General features: G+C 34.1%; 1 protein-coding gene across 8 annotated transcripts in view; it reads right to left on the reverse strand.

The window, feature by feature from the left end:
- FYB1 (FYN binding protein 1) overlaps positions 1 to 14,451 on the reverse strand; it is a 170,519-nt gene that overhangs the window by 20,628 nt on the left and 135,440 nt on the right. For 7 of the 8 annotated variants that reach the window (XM_077117036.1, XM_077117038.1, XM_077117037.1 and 4 more), the window contains 7 exons: positions 9,822 to 9,844; positions 8,661 to 8,721; positions 7,656 to 7,793; positions 6,046 to 6,071; positions 4,147 to 4,213; positions 1,226 to 1,325; positions 604 to 766 (listed from right to left, as the gene is read on the reverse strand). In XM_077117036.1, coding sequence (XP_076973151.1) covers positions 604 to 766; positions 1,226 to 1,325; positions 4,147 to 4,213; positions 6,046 to 6,071; positions 7,656 to 7,793; positions 8,661 to 8,721; positions 9,822 to 9,844 — 578 coding nt within the window. The remainder of the gene's footprint in view (positions 1 to 603; positions 767 to 1,225; positions 1,326 to 4,146; positions 4,214 to 6,045; positions 6,072 to 7,655; positions 7,794 to 8,660; positions 8,722 to 9,821; positions 9,845 to 14,451) is intronic. The other variant, XM_077117045.1, reaches the window with a different exon arrangement.

Consider the following 14,451-nt stretch of genomic DNA (forward strand, 5'->3'; position numbering starts at 1 on the left):
ATATCAACTTTAATAGCTGATAAAGTCAAAGAGAGCACAGACTTGCATTTTTTTGGAATAGTGTACCACACTGTATGTTCAGATAGGAAATGGGAATAAGTGAATTTGCAAGATAGGAAAATTGGAAATTCTAAGTGTGAATTATGCCATATAATTTCAAAATCAGTACAAAGCAAGAGCATAAGCAAGAGCTTCTTACTACTTTATGCACTTTAGTGTATATAAGAACAAGCTAAGGAAGGAGTTATGATAGATTCTGATTCCCAGAGCTCAAGAATCAGCAAGTCAAGGATGGATCCAAGCAACTGCTATTTCAGTATGCACATGAGATTTTTCTAGTGCTGGTGGTCTGTGGCTGCACTTTGAGAAACACTAATTTGGCATTACCTTGGCACTACAGTTTATATATATGTGGTAACTGAAAAGAGATTAAAATAAAACACACTGATTTCAGCACAGCAAAATCTCCAGTTTCTTAATGTTTTCCACAACTCAAATAGCATAGAGCAAAAGAGCTCACAGAAACAGTGACAATCACTGAATTTATTTGCTTCTTAAGGAATACTGTATGGCCATTTAAATGTAATGTAAGGACTGACTTACATTTTCCTTCTTCATTCCTGCAGAGAACTTTCATATCATCTGTGCTTTGTATAACTTCAAGAGATTCTCCAGGCCTTAGCTGTAGATCTTTGGCCCCCCACTTTTTAGAAGCTAAGCAGGGTGCAACTTTGGTTGAATATAAGACTCTAATTTCACCATCATACTGAAAAAACAAAGAAAAGCATTTAAATCATTATAGGCTGATGGATATGATCAGACTAATTCATTTGCTGACAGATTTATTAATAGGGTCTTTTGCTAAATAAATAGTTCATTGTTTTCAATAATGTAAGAATATTCAAGAAAATGTGGAGAGGTAAAAGTCACTCCTAAGCTCACCAAACTAATATAACAACTATTTTTAGACTACCTTCTTATCAAGTCTTAAAGGACAACTATTTTTAGATGATCCTCACAGTATGCTTACGGTATATGTGTGACAGCTTGCCTAATTTGCTATAGGGATAAATTTAAATCTAAACTAAATTTGTAGAAAATAAAGAGTTATGATGGAAAGCGTAAATGGTGATATCGATCATTATATTTTTAAAATGTAATTTAAAGATAATTGGATGAGCCAATCACTGTTTTGAACTCTATATCATATTTAAAAATGACATACTTTAAATTTTTTCCTGAAGTCTTTTTCTTCTTTTTCCTGCTTTTTCAGCTTCTTAGGGTCTTTTTCTTCTGTCTTGGTCTTACCAATATTGATTCCTTGACTAGGATAGCAGAATATACATAAAATAAATGAAACTTCATTTAAAAAGTATAGTATGTAATGAAATAATTCATAACATTAAATGTTTATTAAATTTTGTTTTCAATTAATACTTTTTCTCAGGAATCCAGTATGATCCAGTGCAATAAATGATGAAATTTCATAATGCAGAAGAGATTCTTCAGGAGAACACAAATTCTGGGTTAAAATGGAAGTAAGAGATTATCTATTAAGGATTAACATAAAATCACTGAGTTGTAGATTAAACATATTTGCATATCATCAGTTTCATATGATCAACTTGATCCTCAGTCTCCTATATTTTCAAACCCTTTAATTTTGAAGTTTAGGTAATAAGAGGCTTGGCCAATGTTATAGAGAAAGCTTTTTTAAAAAAAAGAACACTTTTGGGGAGGTGGGGTAGTGCAAGGGTAGTTCAGTGTAGAATTCTTGCCTGCCATGTGGGAGACTCGAGTTCATTTCCAGGCCTACACATTTCCCCAAAAACCAAACAACCAAACAACCAAACACAAAGAAGAAAACTCTGTGCTTAAAATGGAGCACAGTAGGAGGTGGGAAATGTTGCTAAATTAAAATGAAATTAGATAAAAGGTAAGATTTTAGATATTATAAGAAGGGACTCGTTAAAGAAGATGGCTAATAGTCGATCTTTATCTCAATCATTCTGTCAACTGTCCATTCTCTGCATGAGGTGGTGGTGGTGGGGGGTGCTGGGGAAGAGGAAAATGTAAAGGGAGCAAATGAGGGAGAGAGAGAAACATATTTTAAGTATTCTGATGAATTAATGAATTTAATAGTAAAACAAACAAATAAGCATGTGGGCATGGAAATCCACTCTACTTTAGATACCAAAAGGACTATACCCAATTCCCATGAGAACAGTGAATAAGCCTAGGGTCTGATTCTCCTACTTGGCTACACGTAGGATTACCTGAGAGGTTTTTAAAAAATATGAATGTGCTTCTCTAATCCCTGGAAATTCTAATTTAATTAGTCTGAGTGCGAACAGGTGCTGACATACCTATTTAAAAAACTCCCTAAATAAAACTAATTTGCAGCCAGGATTAAGTTTGAATGTTGGGAAAGGGCCATGAATCACTGCAGAAGGGAATTAAAAAAATCAGAATATTTATAAATAATGTACAAATTTTAAAAACAGGTATTCATTTTTATTAAGATAATCTATGATGGAGCTTTGTTTTTAACTGATTTATTTCCAATGTCTGCTTCTTAATGTTTGAAGCTTGGAATTGAATTTACTCACTTTGAAATGAGTTAGCACAGTATTCTGCCTTAGATTCTGTTAGTCTCCTTATGGGGCTGTGATCCCACATCCTCCAGTAGGATTGTTGGCCCAAGGTGCACTCTTTGGGGCTATTTAGAAAATATATAAATGTGAAAAATGCTCCCTAAAATATCTTTGAAAACAATACATTGAAATTTATTTAAAGATTTGTTAGAAAACATAAACTTGTTTCAAATTCTTGTTGTTTAAACAACAGGTAAGAAAAAATACTAATCACATAAAGCTTAATTTGTTGGGATATATTTTGCTTAAAGAAAGAGGCCAATGTTTGACTATGAGTTCCTTTAGAGCTGTTTTATAGAATGTGGTGGCATTTCTACAGTTAATATAAACAGAAAAAGGCATTAAAAATTGTTAGGAATAGAACTTTAAGAAGTAACTTCCTGATGATAAAGAATACTGAAATTTGAATACATTGTTGAAGAAGATGAGATTTTCCTTTCATGGAGAACTGAAAAACTAGACTAATTATTCTCCTTTCATCTTTATTTTTGAAGCTCTTCATAAATGAATGACAGTATATTTTCCTTTCAGGTTCTTTGATCACCATGATGTCTCTATTTCGGCAAAATTAGTTTAAGAATGCTGGTAAAAAAATGAATAGTTAGTGTTCACTCATGAATTTTACCAGTATGGCTCAGAGGGCACTACTTAACAATATATTCAATTTATGTTACTTTCATATTTTAATCAAGTACATATCTTTTTACTCACTTTTTTTTCTTGAAAAAGTTAGAGGTGTTTTTCCTTTTATACAAAGTATCAGATCCTCTCTTACATTTATTGGGCTATAAGAAAGCATCCTATCATGTTATTTTCTATTTCAAAAGAATTCTCAACAGGCACTTCTTCTGTATCAACCTATCTTAACAGATTTTCATGCAATTTTAGCCTAAAATTAAATTGACACCTTAGGTGAGTTGAAAGAATAGCACTATTCACTGTTGACTGGTTTTTGTTTAATTTTTTTATTTCTGAAATATGAATGGAATCCTTGAAAAGGCAGACATAACTAAAAGTACCTTTAAAAAACAAATCCTCTTTCTTTTTTCCATATAGGAAACAGAGCATGGAGGAGACTTGGACAGAGTGGACGATGGTTGAGAGGCAAACTAAGAAGTATATTCAAGACAAAAAAGTTTTAGGAAAAGAGTTAAAGTAAGGGGAGGAAATGAATCAGGAAGAGGCTCTCAAATATATTTTCAGAGTGAATGGATGAATAAAGGAATGCAGTTAGTAGTGAGTCACAGGGCAGAGAAATCAAGAGACCAGGAGCAGAACCAGGGCTGTGGGTGGGGATACTCAAAGAAGGCAAGGCCAAGGCAGGGCTCTCCATTAACTTAGCAATGATGTTAGAGCTGGAGAGCCAGAAAGAAATAGAACTTCAGAGGGAAGGATAGTGTACCTGATGATGTAGAGTAAATATGCACCCCATTGGATTTTGATCCCAGTGGAATTTTCTTGAGCAGTCTTATTTTCATTTCATTTTACTTACCTGATCTCTGCTGATGGAACAGGAAAATCAGAAGCATCCACATCATCATAAACTTCATCTCCCATATCTAACAAAAGACAAATTATTAAATGTTGACACTGTAGTTTGAATTTTGATACAATCAATAACATGTTTAATATAAAGATTTCTTCAGGGACAACAAGTTTTTTTGGAGTCTGGGTAAATTTCTCCTAGAAGCATTGTGCTTAAAAGGGACGTAAGTGTTAAATGTCTCTAAAAAGCAAAACAAAACAAATGCAAAAAAAATGACCATGAATATAACTGTCATTATCTGAAAAAGAACAAACACAAAACAACAACAATAAAACCCGTGTGTAGTTATCAGAAGATCCACAAGTGGGATGAACGTCTGGAAGAGCAGATTGCTAACAGCCAAATCAACATTACTGACCAGGATTCTTATGGGATTTGGGGTGCTAAACCTATCAATGCCTGTCTATGTCTATCTATCATCTCTCTATACCTGTGCCTTTCTATCTCTACATCTATCATTCTCTATTATTTGCTGATTGTTAGTCATTAGCTTTTGCCCTTTAGTGATATTAGGAGTGACACCATTTTCCAATGGAAAGAATATTTCTATTAATAAGATACTTCTGATGACAGCAGAAGTTGAGAATAAGTACTAGTGGAAAAGTGGCCATTCAATGGTTTTTCCAATCTGTAGCTACTTTTCCTAAATTACTAATTTGCTCCACAGAGTAAACTAAAGAGATGAGTGGAAAAAAGTATAAAGGGCTTAAAGAACGATTCTCATAGGAAGTTTAAATGTTTTCTGATACTGGCAAGACATTGATTTCCTTTAAAAATTCTCTCTATCCATACGTATGCATGTGTGTTTGTATTCTCTTTCCACTCAAAGTTAATTAATTTCATAGGATGAAACTTGCTCAACTATGTGAAAAATCCATAAAAATTATTTTAAAAAATGAAACATATCATCAGGCTCTGGAAGGGTAAAAATTAATCTTCCATGCCCATGTACTTAAAACACACTGAGGAAAAAACTTGAAACAAAAAAGCACATTTTTTACCTAAGTGGTTATACTTGTTCTGTTTTTTTCTTCCTCTACTTTTTATGGAGCTGAGTTTCTTGAATACTTTTTGAAAATTATAGATTAGGATACAAGAACTTCAACAGGAATTGATCCATTTGAGTTAGTCTCTTATATATTTTCATACTGATAACTGAAAATAAGGTTCCAATGTTAGATAAGCAGTCTGGAAGATTTCTCCCCCTATTTGTGTGTTTGTTTTGCTATTTTAATGTATTGCCATATTGAAATAAATGAATTTTTTGAAAGTCCCTGAATATTCTTGGGAGAGTACGTTTTATTTATTCATAGCCAATTTTTGAAAAAGCTGCTTAAGATTTGTCTCAGTGGGAAGGAAAAAAATAAACTGATAGAAATTGTACAGATACAAAATTAAGTTACAGTGCAAAAATTACCAAATATATAAATTATGCCTTTAAAAATAAAATAAATTTATAGTCAGAAGGGACTTAGTGGCATATTATCTAGTGTGCTTTCAGAAATCTTAATGAGGAAGGTCAGTGTATAAAACAGGAAAAAGTGGTGGATGGAGGGGGAAGATTTGAGAAGTGAGGTTTAGTCCCTGCTAGTTTATAGCTACTTCCATAAGTAGGCCCTGGAGGAACAATTTAACCATTAGTCATTTAAAAATTTCTCTCTCCTTTCTATTTTACTGTTAAGAAATGTGGCCATGCAAGGTGAAGTGACTTGCCCAGAGTTACATAATATATTATTTTCAGAGTCAGGACTATAATCTACATATTTTGACTAAATTCAATGCTTTCCCACTACCCCACCTGTAAGAAATAAGACAGAAAATGTATAATCTATTTTTATTACTTACCCAATTGTTTAGGGGGAGGAGGGAAACTGGAAAGAAAATGAGAGCACAGTTATAAAGAAACCAATATGAACATGGAAATTGAGTCCTTTATTTAGAAGACACATCACAGGTAAGTCTGGAAGCTTATAAAGGTTAATTTGTGGCTTTCATTCTTTCTCATCCTCCATTTCTCCACTAAATCTCTGTTTCTGTCCACCAATTTGGAACTTAGAAAGGCTTTCTTTGAACTCCAAAGATGGCCAAAACAATTGAGTCAAGACATATGGTTGCTGTTTTTTTTTACTAGCCATTGGACCAATGCTTTTAGATTTGTACATATATACGCAGGCATAGGAGACTGGAGAATAAGAGAGGAATACCCACTTAAACTAGAGAGTGAGAGCTTATTAATATAAGTGATCTGAAATCAAGGTTGGGTGGAATTTAGTTGCAATAGAAAAAAGACCTCTGTTTTTATTACTTTCTGAACCGTGGGTTTTAAATATTCACACACACCTCACACACACATATGTCACTGGAATAGTGATGTACAGGACAGAAACGGTCAGTTAAACTAGACAGTAAAAGGAAATTAATTCAAATGACCCAAAATAAAAACTGGGTGGTATATAACTAGAGTAGAAAAAATAATCTCTGTTTTTATTTCTGGTTAACTAAAGATTATATTTGAGTAATACTGCATCTAAAGATTTCTTATATTTTCTTATAATTATTTCAAGTGTACTAGTTATTGAGTATTGTTTTGATGCCTCACAAGAGTACTTAAAATTAGGAATGGTATGTGGAAGTAACATATTATAAAGACCTCATTTAAATACAGTGAGTCCATTAGGTACATATAAAACAAGAAGAATTTCCTGTACCCAGAAACATTATAAAGATCCTTCAAATTCATATGTATGGAATTTATACTAAAGGATTATTTTTATGATGGAAAGAGAAAATTTATGCCTGAACTTTTATTTAGACAAACTTAAAATATTTAAAGTAAATCATCACTTTATTCTATTTGAATAAAGTATTCAATTTGAATTGAAATAGAAGCAATATTTCACAATTGTGTGAAACAAAGTTACAGAAATTATATATTTAAATAAAAGGAATTTCAAACTGTGTCCTTTGTTTCTAGAAAATTAATATTTAAAAGAGAATATATATTTTGAAGAGCATTCAATATAAAATATCGCATAATAAAATGTGGCCCTGAAAGTGTGCGATTTTTAGATGCGATGCAACAGTTAAAAAAGAAGTCTTACTAAATGGACTGTGTGTGCTTGTGTATGAGCATTGTGTGTGCAAATGTGTGAGTGTGTATGAATGTGTGAGTGAGGCTGTGCATGCACCTGGGTGTACACATGTGTATGTTTGTGTGAAAAGCAAAATATACTTTTGGACCACATGATGATTTTTTAATACTTTGGGCTCCCCTGATGAAAATGCATGAGTTTAGGATGAAAGTGTGGATGAAGCTAACACGATTAATGGAGAAAAACATTAAAATGGTTTAAGCCTAACAGAATTTGGCTAGTGGTTATAAAAGATTAGTAGCATTTGATTAAATTAATATTAGTGTAGTTATTGTGCACTGTATTTGGTTGGCCGACTCTTACGATGCACTTTCATTACTGTCTGACTCAGAGACTTTAGATTTCTCTTGTACACTTTTCTTTTTGTCATCTTTTCCCTTTAACATCTTCAAAATCCCCCAGGACCACGGGCTATTCTTCTCTTCGACCTGTAACGCGAAACTTTGGAGCATGCAGGCATTGATCAGAATGCGGTTATCAGTGGTACGTGAAGACATCGGGTTGACAATCAGATTTTTTTATAATTATACAGCATCCATCATTCAGGCATCAAATAACTCAATGTATTCAACTAGTTTGTGCTATTAAGCTTATAGATCACCATCTTTGAATATTGTTTCTATTACGTTGCTCATTTTGTCCATTTAATGATATTTCCCTTGATCCTTAAAATATGGAGCTAGGGTGTCATGGTTAAATTTTAAACATCAATTTAGTTGTATTATGAAAAGTAAATAATAGACATAAGTTTTCAAATATGCACCTCAAAAGATTATAACACGCAAGGGAGTATATATTCAATACTGGTTCTTCCACAGTTAGCATATGGTCTCAATTTATTTGGGTTGCTCATAATTATGATTATTATACAAGGTATAGTCATGTAATTGATCAATTCTCTGAAGACTATTCTAAAAGTAAATGATTGATTGTTAAATAAATAGTTGGAAAAGGTTTGGGGAAAAATATCTACAATATCTGTAATTAAAAATCTCTTTTTCATTTCACTTATTTCTAAAACAGTTTTTGAAGTTCTTCCAAACAATATTCTTGATTTACTACTACTGTTAATTAACATTCAAATCATTTTTTCAGTAAGGTAAAAAGAACAGTATTTTCTCCTTTTTATCCTAACTGGAAATCAAAATCAAAATTTGATATATAAAGAATTTGCAAAAGGGCGGGCCACAGTGGCTCAGCAGGCAGAGTTCTTGCCTGCCATGCCAGAGACTTGGGTTCAATTTCTGGTGCCTGCCCAAGCAAAAAAAAAAAGATTTGCAAAAAAGGCAATTCACTGATGATTCTTACCCATCGTCAGGATCTTCTTCAACCCCATCATAAATATCATCTGGAGGAGCTGGAAATATCCCTTCATTTGGATTGGAGTTGGTGAAGGGAGGAGAAAATCTTCTGTTAATTTTTGGTCATTTAATGATTACCTGAATTTTGTTAATAAATCTTCCTTAGGTAATGACAGAAACCATTCCTCTTTTATATAAGTTTAAAGTTAAAAGAAAACAAACTTTATTTTCCTACTCTCATATGCACAGTAAATTAACTGCTTTGCTGATCATCTTATAAAAATTCTCAGATAAAAGAATGACTGATGATGAGAAGTAATGTGAATTTGAGATGAAAGGAATGGGGAATAAACATGAGAAAAAGTAAACTAAATGGAGATAGAGTAATTATGGAAAAAAGAAGATTGTAAGAGTTGAGAAGAAAAAGTTATTGCAGAGACATTCAGAAATGGATGCTGATTAGATATAAGTACAGAAAAGCAATTGGTATGAAAAGATGAGTTTGTAGGCTAAACAAATATGGTAGCTAAAACAGAAAAAAATGAGGTGAACTTTTTGATACATATTCTTAAAGTTAAATCCTTTCTTGATTGATTTGTTAGGCTATACTCTTCAGGATCCTTGTTATTCGATAAGTATTTACTTAACCAATGTTTATTGTTTACCTTCTATGTGCAAGAATATCTAAATTGAACCTGAAATTTGACTGTTAGCAAGAGAAGTTTAGCACTGCAAGGTATTGGTTCAATTCTCGTTTTTTTTTGTTGTTGTTGAGAAAATTAAGGCCCCTTTAGGAGGCACATTATAATAATTAGAATAAAGGAATGATGCCCATGTAAGTTATCCTTCAAACAAGGGTACTTCTGCAAATGAAGGCGGATGCTATCATTAATTATGCTCAGACAACAGTCACAAACCAAGACTGTCCTGGGTACACCGAAATGAGCTTACCCTATGACTAGTAACAAACTTTGGGTAAAGAGAATGATTTTCTTTTGTGCTGTTACTCTGTGGCCAGAACCAGAATCCAGGTCAGTGACTGTCAGCCCAACTTTGTGTCCACCACAAAAGGATCCCTCTGATTATTTGAAAACTGAAGCAATTGGTCATTAGTAAAATAAAAACTTTGGGCCTTGTAGAGAAATTACTAATAAAGTGTGAGGCTTACCTCCACTTCCACTCTGACTGTGGCTAGAAAAAAAAAATAGACAAACCAAATTACTATATGAGTTATTTAGCCATCAGGAAGAGAAGCACATATTGAAGAGTTCTACCAAAGCAAAATAACATTCTTTTTAGAATTTATCCAAGAAATTTTACGCTGAAGAGGAAGAAGAATTGTTTCCTATAATGGATCAGTAGTAGCAAGGCATGAAAAAACAAGAGCCAAGTTAGTTCCAGTAATACATATATTATTTGCTTCTAATATTTTCCTATGAGGCAGTTTTCAGATTATGCAATTTTACATCATTCCATAGGCCATACATAAGTTAAAACAGAAATAAAAGATAAAACATAAGACTATACAACACAGTGAACCCTATTATAAACACTGGATTATAGTTAATAGTAAAATTATAAAATTGTTCTTTCATGAATTATAACAAAATATAACATGCTAATGAAAGATGTTAATAATAGGGTGATAAATGAGAAAAAAATAACCCTAATGTAAATTTTGGGCTACAATTAATAGTACAATCATAATATTCTTTCATCAATTGTAACAAAGGTACCACATTTGGGCAAAGTGTTAATAATGGGGGAGGAGTGTAATATGGGAATGCTCTATTTTTTACATGACTTTTCTGTAAACTTGCAACTTCTCCAATGAAAAAATTTAAAAATAAAGTAAGTTGTTTTAGGAATCATATAGAGTTATTTTCATTTCATTAAATTCAGTTCTCTTTCAATATCATATAATCACAGCATCTATTGTTAATCTAGTAGCATTAATTATTTTTAAAGGGAGAACTTTTTTAAACATTGCAGACATATTCATGGAGCTTTTATATAATGTGACCCCTGACATGTAGGTCCAGAAAGCTTGTGTTTCTTATTTATTTTCATAAAACTCTATATTTTTCTGGTATTAGCACTTATAATTATCTGTTTTTTTGTTCCTATCACCCAATAAAATGTGAGTTTTGTGAGTGCAAAGGAGCTGCAGACTATGAAAACTGGAAAAAAACTCAGAAATCATCTAGTTCAATTCCCTCACTCTGCAAAAAAGAAACTGAAACTCTAAGAAATTCAGTGACTTAACCAAGCCTGCTTCTAGATCATTGATTTACTGAAACAAAAACCCTGGTGTCCTGCCTTCCCATATAATATTCTAATTGTATACTCCCTTCATCTCCACCCCATTTTTACCCTTGGGATAATCTTCCTGTGACTGTTTTCAGTCTGATGCTACAATTATACAGGGAAATTCTTAGTCTCATATATAATTTCATAATGTTAAAAATCAGAATAAAAGATATTGATCTGGTGCAGAGCTTTAGTTAACTTAGAAAGAAAACGTACTTCTTCTAATGAAACTTGTAGAAAACATGCTATAAATGTCTTACTACATAAATGAGTGGACTTTTGAAGAAGTTTATGCATATCTCTACTTGCTTACATGCCATTTGTACATTTTTTTTCTCTGACACTTCCCTTTGAGCATGAAGCAAGCAGTTAGAATTATGTGAACAGTTGCACTCTGGTTGGCTATCACTCCTGGCAAAATAGTAAATCTTGGAGAATCTCGTTCCCAATTTCCAAAGAACAGGGTTATTGTAAGTGGAAGCAAAACTGCCACACATTTATTTAATTTCTAGGCCGATTCCTCAGCTTCTTACAATGGTCTGTTTAGAACAGAAAACCTTTAACAAGAGAAGGAAAGGCAAGGAGAAGAAGGCATGAGAGAAAAGAAAGGGAGAGAGAGAGAGGAAAGGATGAATGGAAGGAAAAAGGTTGGGCGGTACTCATTGGTGAGGGTTTGTCTCCTTCAAGCTTTCATATTTATCACAGGAATTGTTTTAGTTGGAAGAGGAGAAGGACGGCTGTCAGGGCCCGTGTGTAAGCTTCCCCAGAGCTGGAAGGGCATGTCAGCTGCCCTGGCCCTAGGACAGTCAGGAAAGGGCAAGCAAAGAACAACAGGAAAGAGGAGGCATCTGCAAGAAGGGAGGATGGTGACTTTGTCTTCTTGTTCACGTCAGGGCAAGATACTGGCTGCATGCAGCACCCTTCCCTTTTCTACTAACTACAAAGCGTTTTCTGTTGTGCATTCTCTGCCACAGCAGCTATGGTTTCAAAAGTAAAGCCTGTGTAGAAATTACTTTTTGAAAAAATATCTTCTTTAAATTTCTTCTTAATAATTTTCTCATTAAAATATGCATGAGAGAGGAATAAGGTGGGCCACAGTGGCTCAGCAGGCAGAGCTCTTGCCTTCCATGCCCAGAGACCCAGGTTCGATTACCAGTGCTTGCGAAAAAAAAAAAGCATAAGAGAGGAATAAAAGTGACTTAATTTTATGGTACTATAGTTATTTAAGAAGTGAACAGTAAAACTACACACCTCTTCCAACTCCAGCCTTTTATTAAATAGAAGACTTTTTTTCTGCTATGTTTGTTAACTAGAACATGCATTTTTGAGTTATGGTTTACGTGGACTTGATAAAATGGAAGAGGGTAATAGCATTAGCTTGGGGGATATTCATCAACTATGATTAAACAGTGCTTCATTTTGAGAACATCATCCATCCCTTTTTTTTTGTAGATTTTTCTTGAGTATGTTCATCATTATAAATATCTATTTATTAATATAACTAGGGAGGGTTAACTCCAAAATAAGATAAATGTGTTTTACAAAAATAAAAGATAAATATAAATATATACATTAAAAATATAATTGGTATGATGCGCTCATATTCAGAAAATTTTGGAAATCTCAGAATATGACCATTTGAAATCAAAACTGACCCCAAAACTAACATTTACTGATCCCCACACAAGGTCAGTGTCTTTCTTATTACTAGGCCAATTAATGATCTGTAAACTCCAGTGCATGTATCACATATTTTGCTATGTGTTTTATAATTTATGGTCATAGCATGGAAAGAAGACACAACAGTCTGTGATTCATTCTGAAAGATGAAACTGTCAGAAATAATTTAACAAACTTAATTGATGACATGTGGTAAAAGACCACAAAAGGGAAATTTAATTCTTCATATGCTTTATAGGTATACTAATTTGTAGGTTTTGCATTTAAAAAATTGTTGATCATTTAAAATTCTTTCTTTGAAATTTGAGTTATAAAGAATGCAGCAACAATTTTACCCAGATGAAGATCTAGCACAGATCATGTTTTTTTGGGATCACTGTGGAGGTTTCCAAATCCCACAAAGTGGGCATCAGAAAATAAGGATTCTTGACGGAAGCTTTTCCTTCTCCTTTCCCTTCAACTTCAGAAGATTGTGGCTTTCCCATAAAATGGCTGTATTGGAAGGAAGAAAGAAAGAAAAGAGAAGGGGAATGGAAAAGCAAGAAAGAACAATGGAAGACCAGAGCTCATCCAAAGAGATATTAGAGAAGCAACGGAGAAAGGAAGCTGAAGGTTTAGAAGAAAAGGAAGAAATGCACATGGAAAAGAGGATGGCTGCTCTTATCTCTTCGCTCCGCCAGAAAAGTTGTCTTGTTCTGTTCCTCTGCCCTAGAAGGGTGCTCCCATAGCTCTAGTGGGGCTGGGGTGGGATGGGGTAGTATGTGGTACCCTAACCAAGTGGAATGGGCCAGGACATGGAAAGCTGGATCCTTAGACTACCAGATAATCTTCATCCCACTTAATGTCCCTCTCTGGGCCCTTCCTCAAATCATTAAGTATTAAACAAAACAAAACAGAAAACCGTAATCAATTTCATCATAAAGAAGCTAAATGCTAAAACAGCATTTTCCAACATTTGGAATGTCAAGCCTAAGAAGTATTAGCAGGGATGACATATAAGAAAATCAGGTGATGCATGTGATGTTTCATTTGGAAAAGGTTCTGTGGTCAAATAAGTCTGGGAATTTCCAAGCTAAACAAAATTAAATTTCCTTACTATAGGTCTTTGCAAAATCTTTAATATTATTGTACAAATTGTGACTATAACAAGCTATGCAGCCTTTCACAAGTTTCTTTTGATGCTAGAACTTGCACACACACACACACATATGGAGAGAGACAAAGAGACGCATCTTGAGAGGGTATTGTCTCAGAGAAAAGAGATGAAGAAACACTGTACTAGAGGACATATTAACATAAGTGTGTTCTTTATGCATCCTCCTAGATTTGTTTGGCCATAATTTTTTGCTCTGTTTTACTAATGAGTTTCCAGGAAGATTGCCTGGCACCACAGGCATTTTTTGTCAGCCTCAGAAGGGAGGTTTCAATCTTCATGTTGAGGGGAGGGAAGCCATCTCAGTGCTCTGCTTGCCTATCCACTAGGACCCCATGATGTGGCTCCCAATTCCTCATGTCATTTGAGGGCATGGCCTGGCAATGCCCATCTCACGTCTTGAGCTGCAGGCTCCTCATCTCACACCCAGGGACTCCCTCTCTGCTTGGCACCACTCAGCATGCCGGCTTGCCCAGCTCGACCCAGAAGGCTGCCAACAGGCAGGTATAAAATACCGTGGCTTGCTTCTGGTTTCTGGCTCACTCTCTGAGCCCTGGATCATAGAGTCATCTGCTGCTGTTTGCCCTGAGCTTTGGCTTCCCCAACAGTTACCAGAGAGACAGAGCGTTGGAGGAGTTCTCTGTCTGTAGGACAA

Source organism: Tamandua tetradactyla, chromosome 9, assembly GCF_023851605.1.
Source record: "Tamandua tetradactyla isolate mTamTet1 chromosome 9, mTamTet1.pri, whole genome shotgun sequence".
NCBI classification, from domain to species: Eukaryota; Metazoa; Chordata; class Mammalia; order Pilosa; family Myrmecophagidae; genus Tamandua; species Tamandua tetradactyla.